Raw genomic sequence first — 12,384 nt, 5'->3', positions numbered from 1 at the left:
ATTCAGACACCTAGTGACACCCAATTTAACCACGCCTGTTCTTCACCCCCTAACCATGCCTGCTTTTCAGGTAGGTGTCGTTAGGTGTCAGAGGGTGCCTCGACTTGGACATTGCTAGGCATCCTAAAAGTTTTGCATGGAACTCTTAATTGGTAATATAACTTTTTTTTTTTTTTTTTTTTTTTGATTGGCTGAAAACTGGAGCGATCAATTACCACGCCAATTATTTTAAAAAGCTGTGCACGGATTCCAAATTTAGGCATTGCTAGACGTCTTTGATAAGTCACCTAATGTAGACGTCCTATATAGAATCTGGTACATAGGGCCAGATTGTATAAATGGCGCCAACTTGTGTCTACATTGAAGGCGCCGCTCTGCGCAATTGTAAATCCCCAAATTGCACCATTTATAGAATCGCACCTTGTGGCGCCTAAGTGGACTTAGGCATTGCTAGGTGTCCTAGACATAGGTACTGCTCCATTAGGCCAGACACCTAATAATGCCTAAGTCAACCAAACCAACCCACTCATAACCACGCCTATTTTTAAATATAGGTGTCATTAGGTGTCCTAAGAGGTCGGTGCCGAATTTAGCTGTCGCTAGGCATCTGCAATTGGGGTGCCTAATTTAGACACTGCTTATAGAATTCTCCAGATAATGCATGAGAGAGAAAGAGAGAGGCTCTTGGGGAATGTATGTATCTGTTAACTTTAAGTATATGTCTATTCTACCTTTTCCAAAAACAAATGTGCAAAGCAAGGACCAATGTTAGAGGAAAAGGGAAAAGACAGTGTAGATTGAACAAATAACATGTGTACTGTATTTTATATTTATGTATATAATTGTTTTATTTTTTTTTCTGCTTGTTTGAATCCCCAAATTTTTGGAATGCCAGTTATCCTTCCCAGCATGCCCTTCCCAGCCAGGAATATCATTGTAAGAGTTGCCATTGGCTCCACCCCTTTGTGCGGCACAGCAGCAGTAATCATTTTGCCCCTCCTCAGGATTATATGCACTGCTTCTATGGCCTGATTGACCCCAGGTAGCCAAGTTGGAAGGAGAATCTAACTGAAGAGTCCTGTGCCATGAGGCAGTCCAAACAGATATTGGGTCTTTTCCAGATAAGCCCCGCCACTAATGCAAAAAGTGCACGGGCGAAAACTTAAGCCCCGCCACCTTATAAATTATTAAACTATTGAAGCCCTCCAAGGAAATTATTCACATGATTTGAATAATGACTCGGGGAGGGGGGGCTCAAGGGGGGGCAGAGCCCCTCCCTTGTATATCACTTTCCCCAAGTATTCACTTAGCATGATGTTAGCTAAAACTGTGGCGGGGGTTACCTTTTTGGCGGGGCTTATCTGGAAAAGATCCCAGATATTTATTGCTAGGTTGGGCCATAAGAAAAAAATAATCTCTGCTAAAGAAAACTCTACTGCAAATGGTGGGGAGGAAAAGAGTGTGGCATAGTGGTCCAAGCTACACTCTAAGATTGTGGGTTGAAACCCATTTTGCTCCTTTTGACCCTAGGCAATTCACCTAATAACACCCCCCCCCCCCCCCCCCCATTGTCCCAGGTACATTAGATAGATTGTGAGCCCGCTGGGACAGATGGGGAAAAATTCTTGAATACCTGGATAAACTCATGTAAACTATTCTGAGCTCCCTTGGGAGAACAGTATAGAGAACTGAATGAATAAATAAATGTACTGCATGAGGCTGAATGGGCAGAGTAAGCCCCATGCTGGTCTTCTATGCAATGAACATGACTAGAAGGTTACATAACATTTATTTTTCCCCTTTTAGGAGATGGAAATTGCCTCATGCATGCTGCTTCACAGTACATGTGGGGTGTCCAGGACACTGACCTGGTTTTGCGAAAAACTTTGCACAATGCTCTGAAAGAAACAGATGTACGCAACTTCAAGTTCCGATGGCAGCTGGAGTCTATTAAATCAATAGAGTTTGTAGAGACAGGACTCCAGTATGATACCAGGGTAAGTTACAGTTAAGGAACTCTAAATGACACTGACAGCTGAACTTTCAGATACACGGATTCCTTCGCTTTCAAACTAGTCCATGGGACACACCCAGCCAGTCAGGTTTTTGGGATACACACCGAGATAGATTTGCATACGCTATCTCCATTATACGCAAATTAACTCATGCATATTCATTGTGGATATCCTGAGAAATTTGACTGGTTGGGTGTGTTTCCTAGAAGGAGTATCTATTCCCTAATACTTCCAATTGGTGGGAATACTTTGCTGACTAAAAATGTGCACATAACTTTTAAATATTCAAAACTCGGAATCATTTGAGTACTGATGTCTTAAATTTTGCCTGAATGTTTTTGGGTAGCCTATATAGGCACAGAATAAGTATGTTTTTGAAATTCTTCTAAGTGCCTTATGGGAGTAATGTCATAAAGGGATTTTCACAGCAAAACCTTATTTTCATTGTGTGAAAGGCCTCTTACTTAAACTATTTGGGGTTTTGCCAGGTACTTGTGACCTGGATTAGCCACATTGGAAACTAGATGAACCATTGGTCTGAGCCAGCATGGCTATTCTTAAGTTCAGTCAAAACAAATTGCCCCAAAGTTTCATGAGTAAGAATTTGCATGAGTGAACACCTACCCCCACCCCCATGTGACTATGTATCAGGATGTAGTTTGGGCAATCTGTACATATTTTCTAAAATACACACCTATACTTATAGTCCACCTGTGTATATTTACACCTGTTCACTGGAATGTTTTACTCAAGTTTCTGAGAGTATTTTATAAAGAGAAGCATTTAATAGCCTCAAATTAGGTTAAAATCCAAGTAGGTGCCTAAGCACCCTGTTATGAAATGACCCCCCTTTATGTGCAAGCGGGTACAGAATAAAACTTAAATAACCAGAGCCTCTACTACTTGGGGTGTATATGTTAGCAGGGAGCCCTGAGCATGGCTCTGCTTTTCTTTTTTTTCCAGACCAAATAGCATTGGATAAGGGGGGACAGCTCTGTACTGCATTCTGTCGAATATTTCAGAAGTACAGCAGCAGACAGGAATGCTCATCCTCTGGCAATTACTAGCAAGACATTATTTTTTTTGAGCCTTTACTTTGTTCCCAGATAATTCCCCTGAAGTCCAGGCAGCAACTGTGTTTATAACAGCTGCAGATACTCGTATAAAGAAATGGATTTTTGTTGTTTCAGTGCAAATCCTCTGAACCTGTAGGAGCAGCTGTGTCCCTAACTGAGTCATATATTACCTCATAATCACTAGATCAGCTTGGATCATGTGGGCTGTGTGTCACAGACTGCATCCTGTGACATCACAGCCCACATGATCCAAGCTGATCTAGTGATTATGAGGTAATATATGACTCAGTTAGGGATACAGCTGCTCCTACAGGTTCAGAGGATTTGCACTGAAACTACTTGATGAAACTGAAAATAGTAACTTCACAATTCCGTTTTTAATTGATAACAGCATGAATTTTACTGTATGTACTTTTCATATATTATGTAAATCATGCAGTTTTTCTTCTGAGGTGCATGGTAATTCTGCTCACAAGGCCCTGTGTACTTGCAGTGCCATTAAAACAGAATTTGAAATATAATAAGCTTTCCTCTCATTTGTTTAACTTTTTGACACTGTACTTTTTCTGAAGTGAATTGTTGAGACTCTTCTTTTAAATGTCTTGGCACTTTTTTTTTTTTTTTAGAACTGGGAAGAAGAATGGGAAAACCTTGTCAAAATGGCTTCCACAGAAACATCAGTTGGCCACGCCGGACTTCAGTATAACTCACTTGAACAAATACATATATTTGTTCTGTCTAACGTTCTCCGGAGGCCTATTATCGTACTTGCAGGTGAAAAGAATGTTTTGTGTTATCTTTTTTTTTTTTTTTTCTATATATGTAAGTATTGTAAAATAATACACTAGGTTCACATGAAAGGATTAGTGGGCATTTTGGTGGATTGTCAATCTATACTCTTAACTTGTGCCCTGAAATATATGTTAACTATTGTTTGTGATGTACAAGCAAGTTTGTTAACAGGTTTTAATCTGCAAACAATGGGATCGTCTGTTTTTATTTTTATTTTTATTCTCCCTATGAACAGATAATGTATTGAGAAGTTTAGAGACTGGTTCAAGTTTTGCACCTGTAAATGTCGGTGGGATATACTTGCCTCTTCACTGGCCAGCACACGAATGCTACAGATACCCCGTTGTCCTTGGCTATGACAATCAACACTTTGCACCTTTAGTCACGCTAAAGGACAGCGGTCCAGGTATGAGAATTTGATGATCAAATTAACCAAAACAAAGTCTGAGAATTTCTTTGCTTGTCTTCCTGTAACACTGATTATGTTGAACAGTGTAGAAGGTGCCTTGTTGGACATCACATCTGTAACATCACTAGTTAGCTGCTAGCCATAAGAACCATTTTGTCTGCATGAAAAGGGCTTTTTGAAAATTGCCTCGCACGATCCCCCTCTTCTACTAAGGCGCGCTAACCGATTTAACGCGCGCTAAATGCTAACGCGTCCATAGACTATAATGGGCGCGTTAGCTTTTAGCGCACGCTAAAGTTGCTAACGCACCTTAGCAAAAGGACCCCTATATGCGGGTACAATAATGAACAGTGTTCACTGTGTGTGTACGTTTGACTTCATTTCCTTGGGGAGGATTAGGCCCAGGGAAGCAATGTCATGTCATTTTATTCCATTGTAAAAATTATCCCTCAGACTCTATATAAATTGCCCAAAGTTGGACATGGATAGTCAGTTAGTCATTAACAATCAATAATTGGTATTAATTGGCAGTAATTTTGTTTTATTCATGGATCTGCCTTGCACTCTATTCTATAAAATGTGCGCCTGAATTTTATAGCACACAGCTCATAAGGGGAGCAGAGCCGTGGCGTGTTTGCGGGGAGGGAAGAGCGCCGGGGACAGACTATGGGGGTGGGGCAGTGGCATAGTAATGTGGGGGGGGTGGACCGCTCCAGGCACCTTCTTCATGGGGGCACCAGCACTTCTCCTTCTCTCTACCCCCCTGCTCCTTCTCACCGCTTCCCTGCTGCCGTGTTCGTGCCTTCCTTCCCAGCATGAGCAGGAGCTCCAACCTGCTGCTCGCGCCGGCCTCAGCTCTCCCTCTGACATCACTTCCTGGTCATGGGATCAGGAAATGGCATTGAAAGGAGAGCTGAGGTCGGCGCAGGCAGCAGGTTGGACCTGCTGCTCATGCTGGCGAAGGGCTAGAGGTATGGGGGGAGAGAAAGCACGAACACGGCAGCAGGGAAGGGGGGAAGGAGCGGGGGGTCAGAGAGGAGGAGAAGTGCTGGTGCCCTCACCAAGAAGGCGCCTGGAGCAGTCCAAACCCCCCCCCCCCCCACCTTACTACACCAGTGCCCCACCCCCATAATCCGTCCCCAGCGTCCTTCCCTCCCCGCAAACACACCACGGCTCTGCTCCCCTTATGAGCTGTGAGCCCACCAGGACAGATCATGGAGTCTTTTGAGTTGTAAAACTTGAGGGCGCCCCCCCCCACACTCCTTCCCCGCACCACTTCCCTTCGCCCCGTACCTCTGGGATAGGCACATGGGATTAGAGAATGACACGGTGACAAAATTCATCACCGTTCCCGTCCCCGCGGATAACTGCGGGAAACCATTTTCATGTCATTCTTTAAGGAGAGAGGGAAGAATCAGAGTATAATTGGGCACAACCACTGACCCGCAAGCTTTGCTTTGAAGAATGCTGGTGTAGAAGGACCGAGGTTGAAATAGACACTAGAAAATGACATGGGATTATTTCCCGCGGTTATCCGCGGGGACGGGAACGGTGATGAATTTTGTCACCGTGTCATTCTCTACATGGGATCTCTCATATAGAGAAAGAGATCTTGGTTACTGCGAATGGGCAGACTAGATGGACTATTTGGCCTTTATTTGCCGTCATGTTTCTATGTAACATTTCTTGTGCGAGCAGCAACCCCCCCCCCCCCCCCCTCAAGCTGCTGTTGCACCGGCATTTGCAATTCCTCTGACGTTGCTTCCTAGGCGCGGGTCCAGCGACTGACATTGGAGGAAGAGCCGATGCTGGCGCGACAGCAGGTTGGTGGTTGCTGCTCGCGCCAGGAACGTTACAGAGGCATGGGGGAAGGGAAGTGGCATGCACCTGTGGCAGCAGGGGGGTGGCGGAGAGGAGGGTGTGTGCCAAGACCGTACCCCCCTCTCCCTTTACTATGCCACTGATTATAAATCAGCTCCACTCGCTGGTTTGTGCATACTGTGCAGCTTTTTGTGCTATTACCTCTGTTTTCAGGTAGGCAGGATGTCAATGTCTCCACATGTCTTTTTTTTTTTTTTAGATTCCGTACAAATCTTTATTCATTTTCTTATGTTACAACAAGTGTTTCAAATAAGCTTATTAGAAACTTGAATATACACACTTGATTAACTCACATATTAACATCAAATTTAACATTTTTTTTTTAAAATTAATATTATATAAAGTTATAATATTATGTAAGAAATCTAAATTTATATAATTCTTATTGAATATAATAATCCCACACCCCTCCCTCCCTCCCTCCCAATCAATAATATATAAAATCAACTTTATTGAGAATTCATTCAATTATTGGTATAGTATGTAATAATTAGAAATAAAATCCCACCCCAATCTCCTCTAATCAAAAATCTTATCATGGGAAAATTTAATCATTCATTACAGAAATCTGTTAACGGTCCCCAGACTTTTTGAAATTTACTCTACATGTCAAAGGCCCTTGAAAAGAAAATTTTGGCTAAACCAAAATCTTGTGTTTTTTTGCATAGAAATTCGAGCTGTCCCACTGGTAGGCAGTGAACGGGGAAAATTTGAAGACCTGAAAATTCACTTTATGACCGAAGCAGAAGGGAAGACAAAAGAGAAACTGTTAAAGGAGTACCTGATGTTAATTGAGATTCCAGTTCAAGGCTGGGACCATAGCACTACTCAACTAATAAACGCTGCAAAGTAAGTGTTGCCTTGTCAGCCCCATTACTATGGCATTAACCCGCAAGTCTTTATTTTTCATCTTCCACATTTTAATCTGTAATGCCACCTGATTTTGTGAAAACATATTGTATCGCTGGTGATAGCGATGGGCACATGCGCAGGAAAAACGCAAAAATAAAAAAACCCACAACAACAGCAGGAGAGATGTTTAATCTCTCCTACTACCAGCCAACACCACCCCCTCCCCTGCAGCGGGAGAGATGCCCACTCTCTCCTGCTGCCAAGCAAACCCCTCCTCCAGCAATGGGAGATATGCCCATTCTCTCCCACTGCCAAGCGAACGCCCCCCCTCCCCCCGCAGCAGGAGAGATGCCCACTCCCGCTGCTATGGGGGGTGTTGTGTGCAGGGAGGATGCTGTGTGGCAGCGGGAGAGAATGGGCATCCCTTCCACTGCAGGGGGGGGGTGTTTGCTTAGCAGCGGGAGAGAGCGGGCATCTCTCCCATTGCAGGGGGGGGATCGCTTCACAAAATGACTTTTCTAGCAGTCTTTGACACTTCCATGCCGGGGTTTTAAATAGTGCTGTCACTATACCAGCACCCCTGGATCAGTCGCTGATTTTTTTCACCAAAAGCCAACACCGCACTTGGAGAATGGCTCGACGAATTTTAAAGAATCCACCAGAGTGCTCATTTTAATGTTGAAGAACCCATTTGCATGGTAGTGTCAGAGACTGCTAGAAACCTCGCTAAAAACAGAGATAAGCCCTTTTGATAATCCGCCACTAAAATGCATGCAGGTTAAACCGTCAGAAACAGTTTAGCGACGGCGTTAAAACTTTTGAGAATCTGGGCCTCAATCCATAACTGAGTAAAAGCAGTGCTATAATTTTATCTCTTGTGAGGAAGGAGTATGGAGACTGGAACTTCTGAATCAATAATATTAAGAGAGCAGTTATCAAAAACTATTTACCAGCATCAAAAGGCTGTACGTGAGTAAAAGTAGGCATAAGGTCCAACATGCACCACCCAGGGACAGGATGTGGACATGGCAACACTTTGAATTTGGCATTTTCAAAACTGTGCACTTTGCTGCTTTACAGGGAAAAAGTATCTGGAGAAAAAGCAGGTGTAGATTTTCGCAGGTACTTTTCCCAAGGTAATTTTATGTATTGTAAGATAAATTAGAAAGATTGTCAAGTGATGTGTTTAATTGTATTGTTTCACTGTTTGTACATTTGATGTAAGATTGAAAATGAATAAAGAATTAAGAAAAAAAAAATCACTTTAATTTCTACCAAGGCAGCTTTCAAAGGGGAAGGACCTGTGTACTTTTCCCTGCAGACATTGCACAGGTTCTAAAAGGAAAGTCTAGAAATTTGAGAAATGCCTCAAAGATGTGCCTGCTTAGTTTTATTTATTTATTCAGTTTTCTATACTGTTCTCTCAGGGGAGCTCAGAACAGTTTACATGTTGAAAAATCATTTGAAAAATCATTTTTATGCTATGATTTCATAATGGACATAGTAATGGTGGTCTGATTTTGTATGGATGTTTGCTTGTTTGTGATTTTGTGATCTGATTTGTAAAAAAGCCGACAATAAATAAATAGACTATAAACTACTGAAGCTTTTTTCCATGTCTGTCCCTGTGGGCTCACAATCTATCTAATGTACCTGGGGCAATGGGGGGATTAAGTGACTTGCCCAGGTTTGAACCCACAACCCCAGGGTGCTGAGATTGTAGCTTTAACCACTTACCACACTCTCCCCCTATTTGTTCTTTCCTGCTTAAGGCCAGCTTTACTAAAATGCTTAAGGCCAGCTTTACTAGATCAACATGTATTATTACTAAATACAGTGGAACCTTGGTTTATGAGCATAATTCCTTCCAGAAGCATGCTTGTAAACCAAATTGCTCGTATATCAAAGCGAGTTTCCCCATAGGAAGTAAGGGAAACTCGCTTGATTCGTTCCCACTTCCGCCCCCTCTCCCCCGAGACCACCGGCGCTGCTCCGCCCCCCCCCAAGAACCGGCATCGCTCCCCCCCCTTTCGCGAACTGGCATCCCCCGCCTGCCCAAACAGAAGCCTTACCCCATCTGGTACCGGCACGCAGCCCCAGGACTTGTCGATGCCAGTGAACAAAGATCCTTCCTGTTGCCTGGGCCTTGAGCATCTGCGCATGCTCAAGGCCTTCTGGCTCTCGCTCTCTCCGAGATTCTCGGAGAGAGCGAGAACCAGAAGGCCTTGAGTATGCGCAGATGCTCAAGGCCCAGGCAACAGGAAGGATCTTCGTTCACCGGCATGTTCTGTGGGCTGCCTGCCAGTGCCAGATGGGGTAAGGCTTCTGTTTGGGCGGGCGGAGGATGCCGGTTCGCGCAGGGAAGCATTCGCGAGCGGGGGGAGCGATGCCGGTTCTCAGGCGTTCGCTGGTGGGCGGGCGGGGGGTAGCGAATGCCTGAGTCAACGCTCGGTTTGTGAGTCACGATTTGCGAGAATGTTTTGCTCGTCTTGCAAAACACTCACAAACCGCGTTACTCGCAAACCGAGGTTTTGACTGTAGGTTCCTTTGCATAGAATGACACCTGTACTATATAGAATGCATGTTAAAGAGTGTAGTGTACATAAAACCAAAGCTCTCATTGTGCTCCCTTGATTTCTATTGCCTCTGTCATCTCACCCTAAATTTGCTTTTGTATTTTCCTGTCATTCCTAGGCTGGATGAAGGCAATTTACCAGAAGAAATCAATCTCATGGAAGATTATTTTCAGCTGGTGCAGCACGAATACAAAAAGTGGCAAGAAAACTCTGAACAGACAAGGAGAGGGCCCTGTATCAGGGACAGACTAGAAGTGTGCCTCTCCCAGCTTTCACTGGTTGAAATGAAATGCGAGACCCTCAACTGCCCTTTCTACATGTCCGTGAGTACTCAGCCTTTCTGCCATGAGTGCTTTGACCAAGTACAGCGAGAGGATAAGTCTAGTAAGTCGAGTAAGTCGAGCACAAAAACTGTTAATGAGACATCAAAGGCTGTTAGAGTTGCATCTTCCAGAGGTGACTTATCCAACCACTCGGAACGGACAGCTGAAGAGTCAGTGTCAGGCCCTAGGTCTGCACCACCGACGGCTCCTAGCCTCTTCCTTTACAGCGAAACCAATGCAATGAAGTGCAAAAGTCCCAACTGCCCATTTACCTTAAATGTGGAGCTCAATGGATTTTGCGAACGCTGCTATAATTCTAAGCAATCTCGCACGAGCAACAACTCGGAAAAGGCCAGACAACTGGACATTATGAAGTGCAGAGAGTGCCTTCAGGACACCACAAGAACCTTTAATGGCATTTGCAGCACTTGTTTCAGGAGGACTACGGAATACCCCACAAATATCAGTTCCAGTTTTCCACCCACAGCTCATCAGAGGTCCTTATCTGACCCTTCACATTTATCAAGAAGTCTTCTCCAGCTGTCATGTCATGCCCCATCCAATAGTGGACCAGGGGATATTCTTGTTCCACAGCAACCACAGGCTCCATTCAACTCAGGGGACAGGTCAGGAAGCCGCAAGTGCAGAAAACCAAACTGCCCATTCTTTGGAACTCTACAGAATGAAGGATTTTGCACATTGTGCTTTGTCGAGTTTCAGGAGAACGCCGGTAAGCGAATGTTTGTCACTCATATAATGCCATCTGATGAATGTGATTAGAGGGTTAGAAAGAAAAATAGGGTCTTGCCTGGCTCAGTTTGGGGAGGGGGATGCATTACAGGCACTTATTTGATTTAACGTCAAAATAATTTTCATGGTTTTAAACCTTTGCCATCTTTGATACATTTATGGTTGCTTATATTGCTGTTCACTGCTATATGCGTTCAGATGTATTTGAAGTGTCACATATTGTAATAAATACACATCATTATTGGCACTTTAATACGCTATTAGTGAGGAAACGATTGAATAAAAAAATACTATATTAAAATAAATATTAGAAAAGAATGAAAGAGTATGAAAAACCCACAACTCACTATTAGATAAGTTAATGTGAACCTTAAATAAATAATCAGGTTGGAGTTTCTGTATAGATGAGGTTTTTTGAGGGTCCATGAGTGAAAGTTGGAACTGATAAGTCTCAGACTTAAATCATTTTCATTTCTATCAGTATCTGAGCAGTTTCTGAGACCCTTTTTCCTCTCTTACAGTCAACATCTATTACCTGTTTTTTTGGATAAGCCACTATTCAGTTTAAATGCATTACAGGTTCCACATACAGACAGAAAACACTACCAAATTTACACAGCACACAAGCTACCCTGTATTCTCCTTGCTTTCTCAGCTGCAGGACAAACATCCACTAATGCAGTGTCCCACAAACTTTTTTTTTTTCTCTCTAGCAACACTAATGGAGCAAATGTGGTTGGTTTGTTTTTCCTGTGGCCACACCCACAGCCCCGCCCTTCCCCACCCCAGCCCCACACAAACCTCATCTCATTTTCCCTTAGCTCAGGGCTGTGTGTGGCGGGCCTCCGAGCATGTGTGGACGTCGATGTAATAACGTTGCACGCATGCACATGGCATCATCACGATGTCCGATCATGCTCGGAGGCCCTCCAGACACGGCCCTGAGCTCAGAGAAAATGAGGTTTGTGTGGGGGCGGAGAGGTGCCGATGCTAGAAGTGATACTCGTGTCCTTCAGTCCCTGGTAAAAAACAAACCAACAAACTGCAGATAATGTACAAGATGCAGGCGTAGTTTATTAATAAATGCAGTAACATATACAACCTTATAGCCAACCAAGGGACCTGACACGGTCCGTGTTTTGGATGACACGCCTTCCTCAGGGGTCCATGGTGGTTAAGGTATTAAGCAAACTGCCTTTTTTTTTCCCACTGTGCAAGACTTGTTTGACTCCATTTGATTGTTTATTGGCGTGTATTTGTTACCTTTTATGAAGTTTGCTTAATACCTTAACCACCATGGACCCCTGAGGAAGGCGTGTCATCCGAAACACGGACCGTGTCAGGTCCCTTGGTTGGCTATAAGGTTGTATATGTTACTGCATTTACTAATAAACTACGCCTGCATCTTGTACATTATCTGCAGTTTGTTGGTTTGTTTTTTGCTTGCTGTTTGTCACTGCAGACCACGTTGGATTTTCTTTTTTCTTTTGTGCGTTCTCTTCAGTCCCTGGTGGCACACCAGGAATCTCACCGTAGCACAGTCTGCGATTCACTGCTCTTAATAGCTAGCCTGCTCCAGAACCCCTTTGCCTATCCTGACAACAAAGCTCTCACTGAAGTCCTGCTCAGGATCGTGGGCAGTATTTTTTTTAATGCTTACAGGTATAAACTGCAAAAATAAGGACTCCAGACTGAAAAGAAATGGGCCAT

General features: G+C 43.7%; 1 protein-coding gene across 2 annotated transcripts in view; it reads left to right on the top strand.

The window, feature by feature from the left end:
* The window catches only part of TNFAIP3 (TNF alpha induced protein 3), a 60,696-nt gene that overhangs the window by 27,434 nt on the left and 20,878 nt on the right, over positions 1-12,384 (top strand). For both annotated transcript variants that reach the window (XM_033939283.1, XM_033939284.1), the window contains exons 3-7: positions 1,807-1,997; positions 3,718-3,865; positions 4,119-4,289; positions 6,842-7,022; positions 9,720-10,654. In XM_033939283.1, the coding sequence (XP_033795174.1) occupies positions 1,807-1,997; positions 3,718-3,865; positions 4,119-4,289; positions 6,842-7,022; positions 9,720-10,654 (1,626 nt within the window). The remainder of the gene's footprint in view (positions 1-1,806; positions 1,998-3,717; positions 3,866-4,118; positions 4,290-6,841; positions 7,023-9,719; positions 10,655-12,384) is intronic.

Source organism: Geotrypetes seraphini, chromosome 3 (genome assembly GCF_902459505.1).
Source record: "Geotrypetes seraphini chromosome 3, aGeoSer1.1, whole genome shotgun sequence".
Taxonomy (NCBI): Eukaryota; Metazoa; Chordata; class Amphibia; order Gymnophiona; family Dermophiidae; genus Geotrypetes; species Geotrypetes seraphini.
The sequence above is the reverse complement of the archived record's forward strand: the minus strand, read 5'-3'. Positions and strand labels throughout refer to the sequence as shown.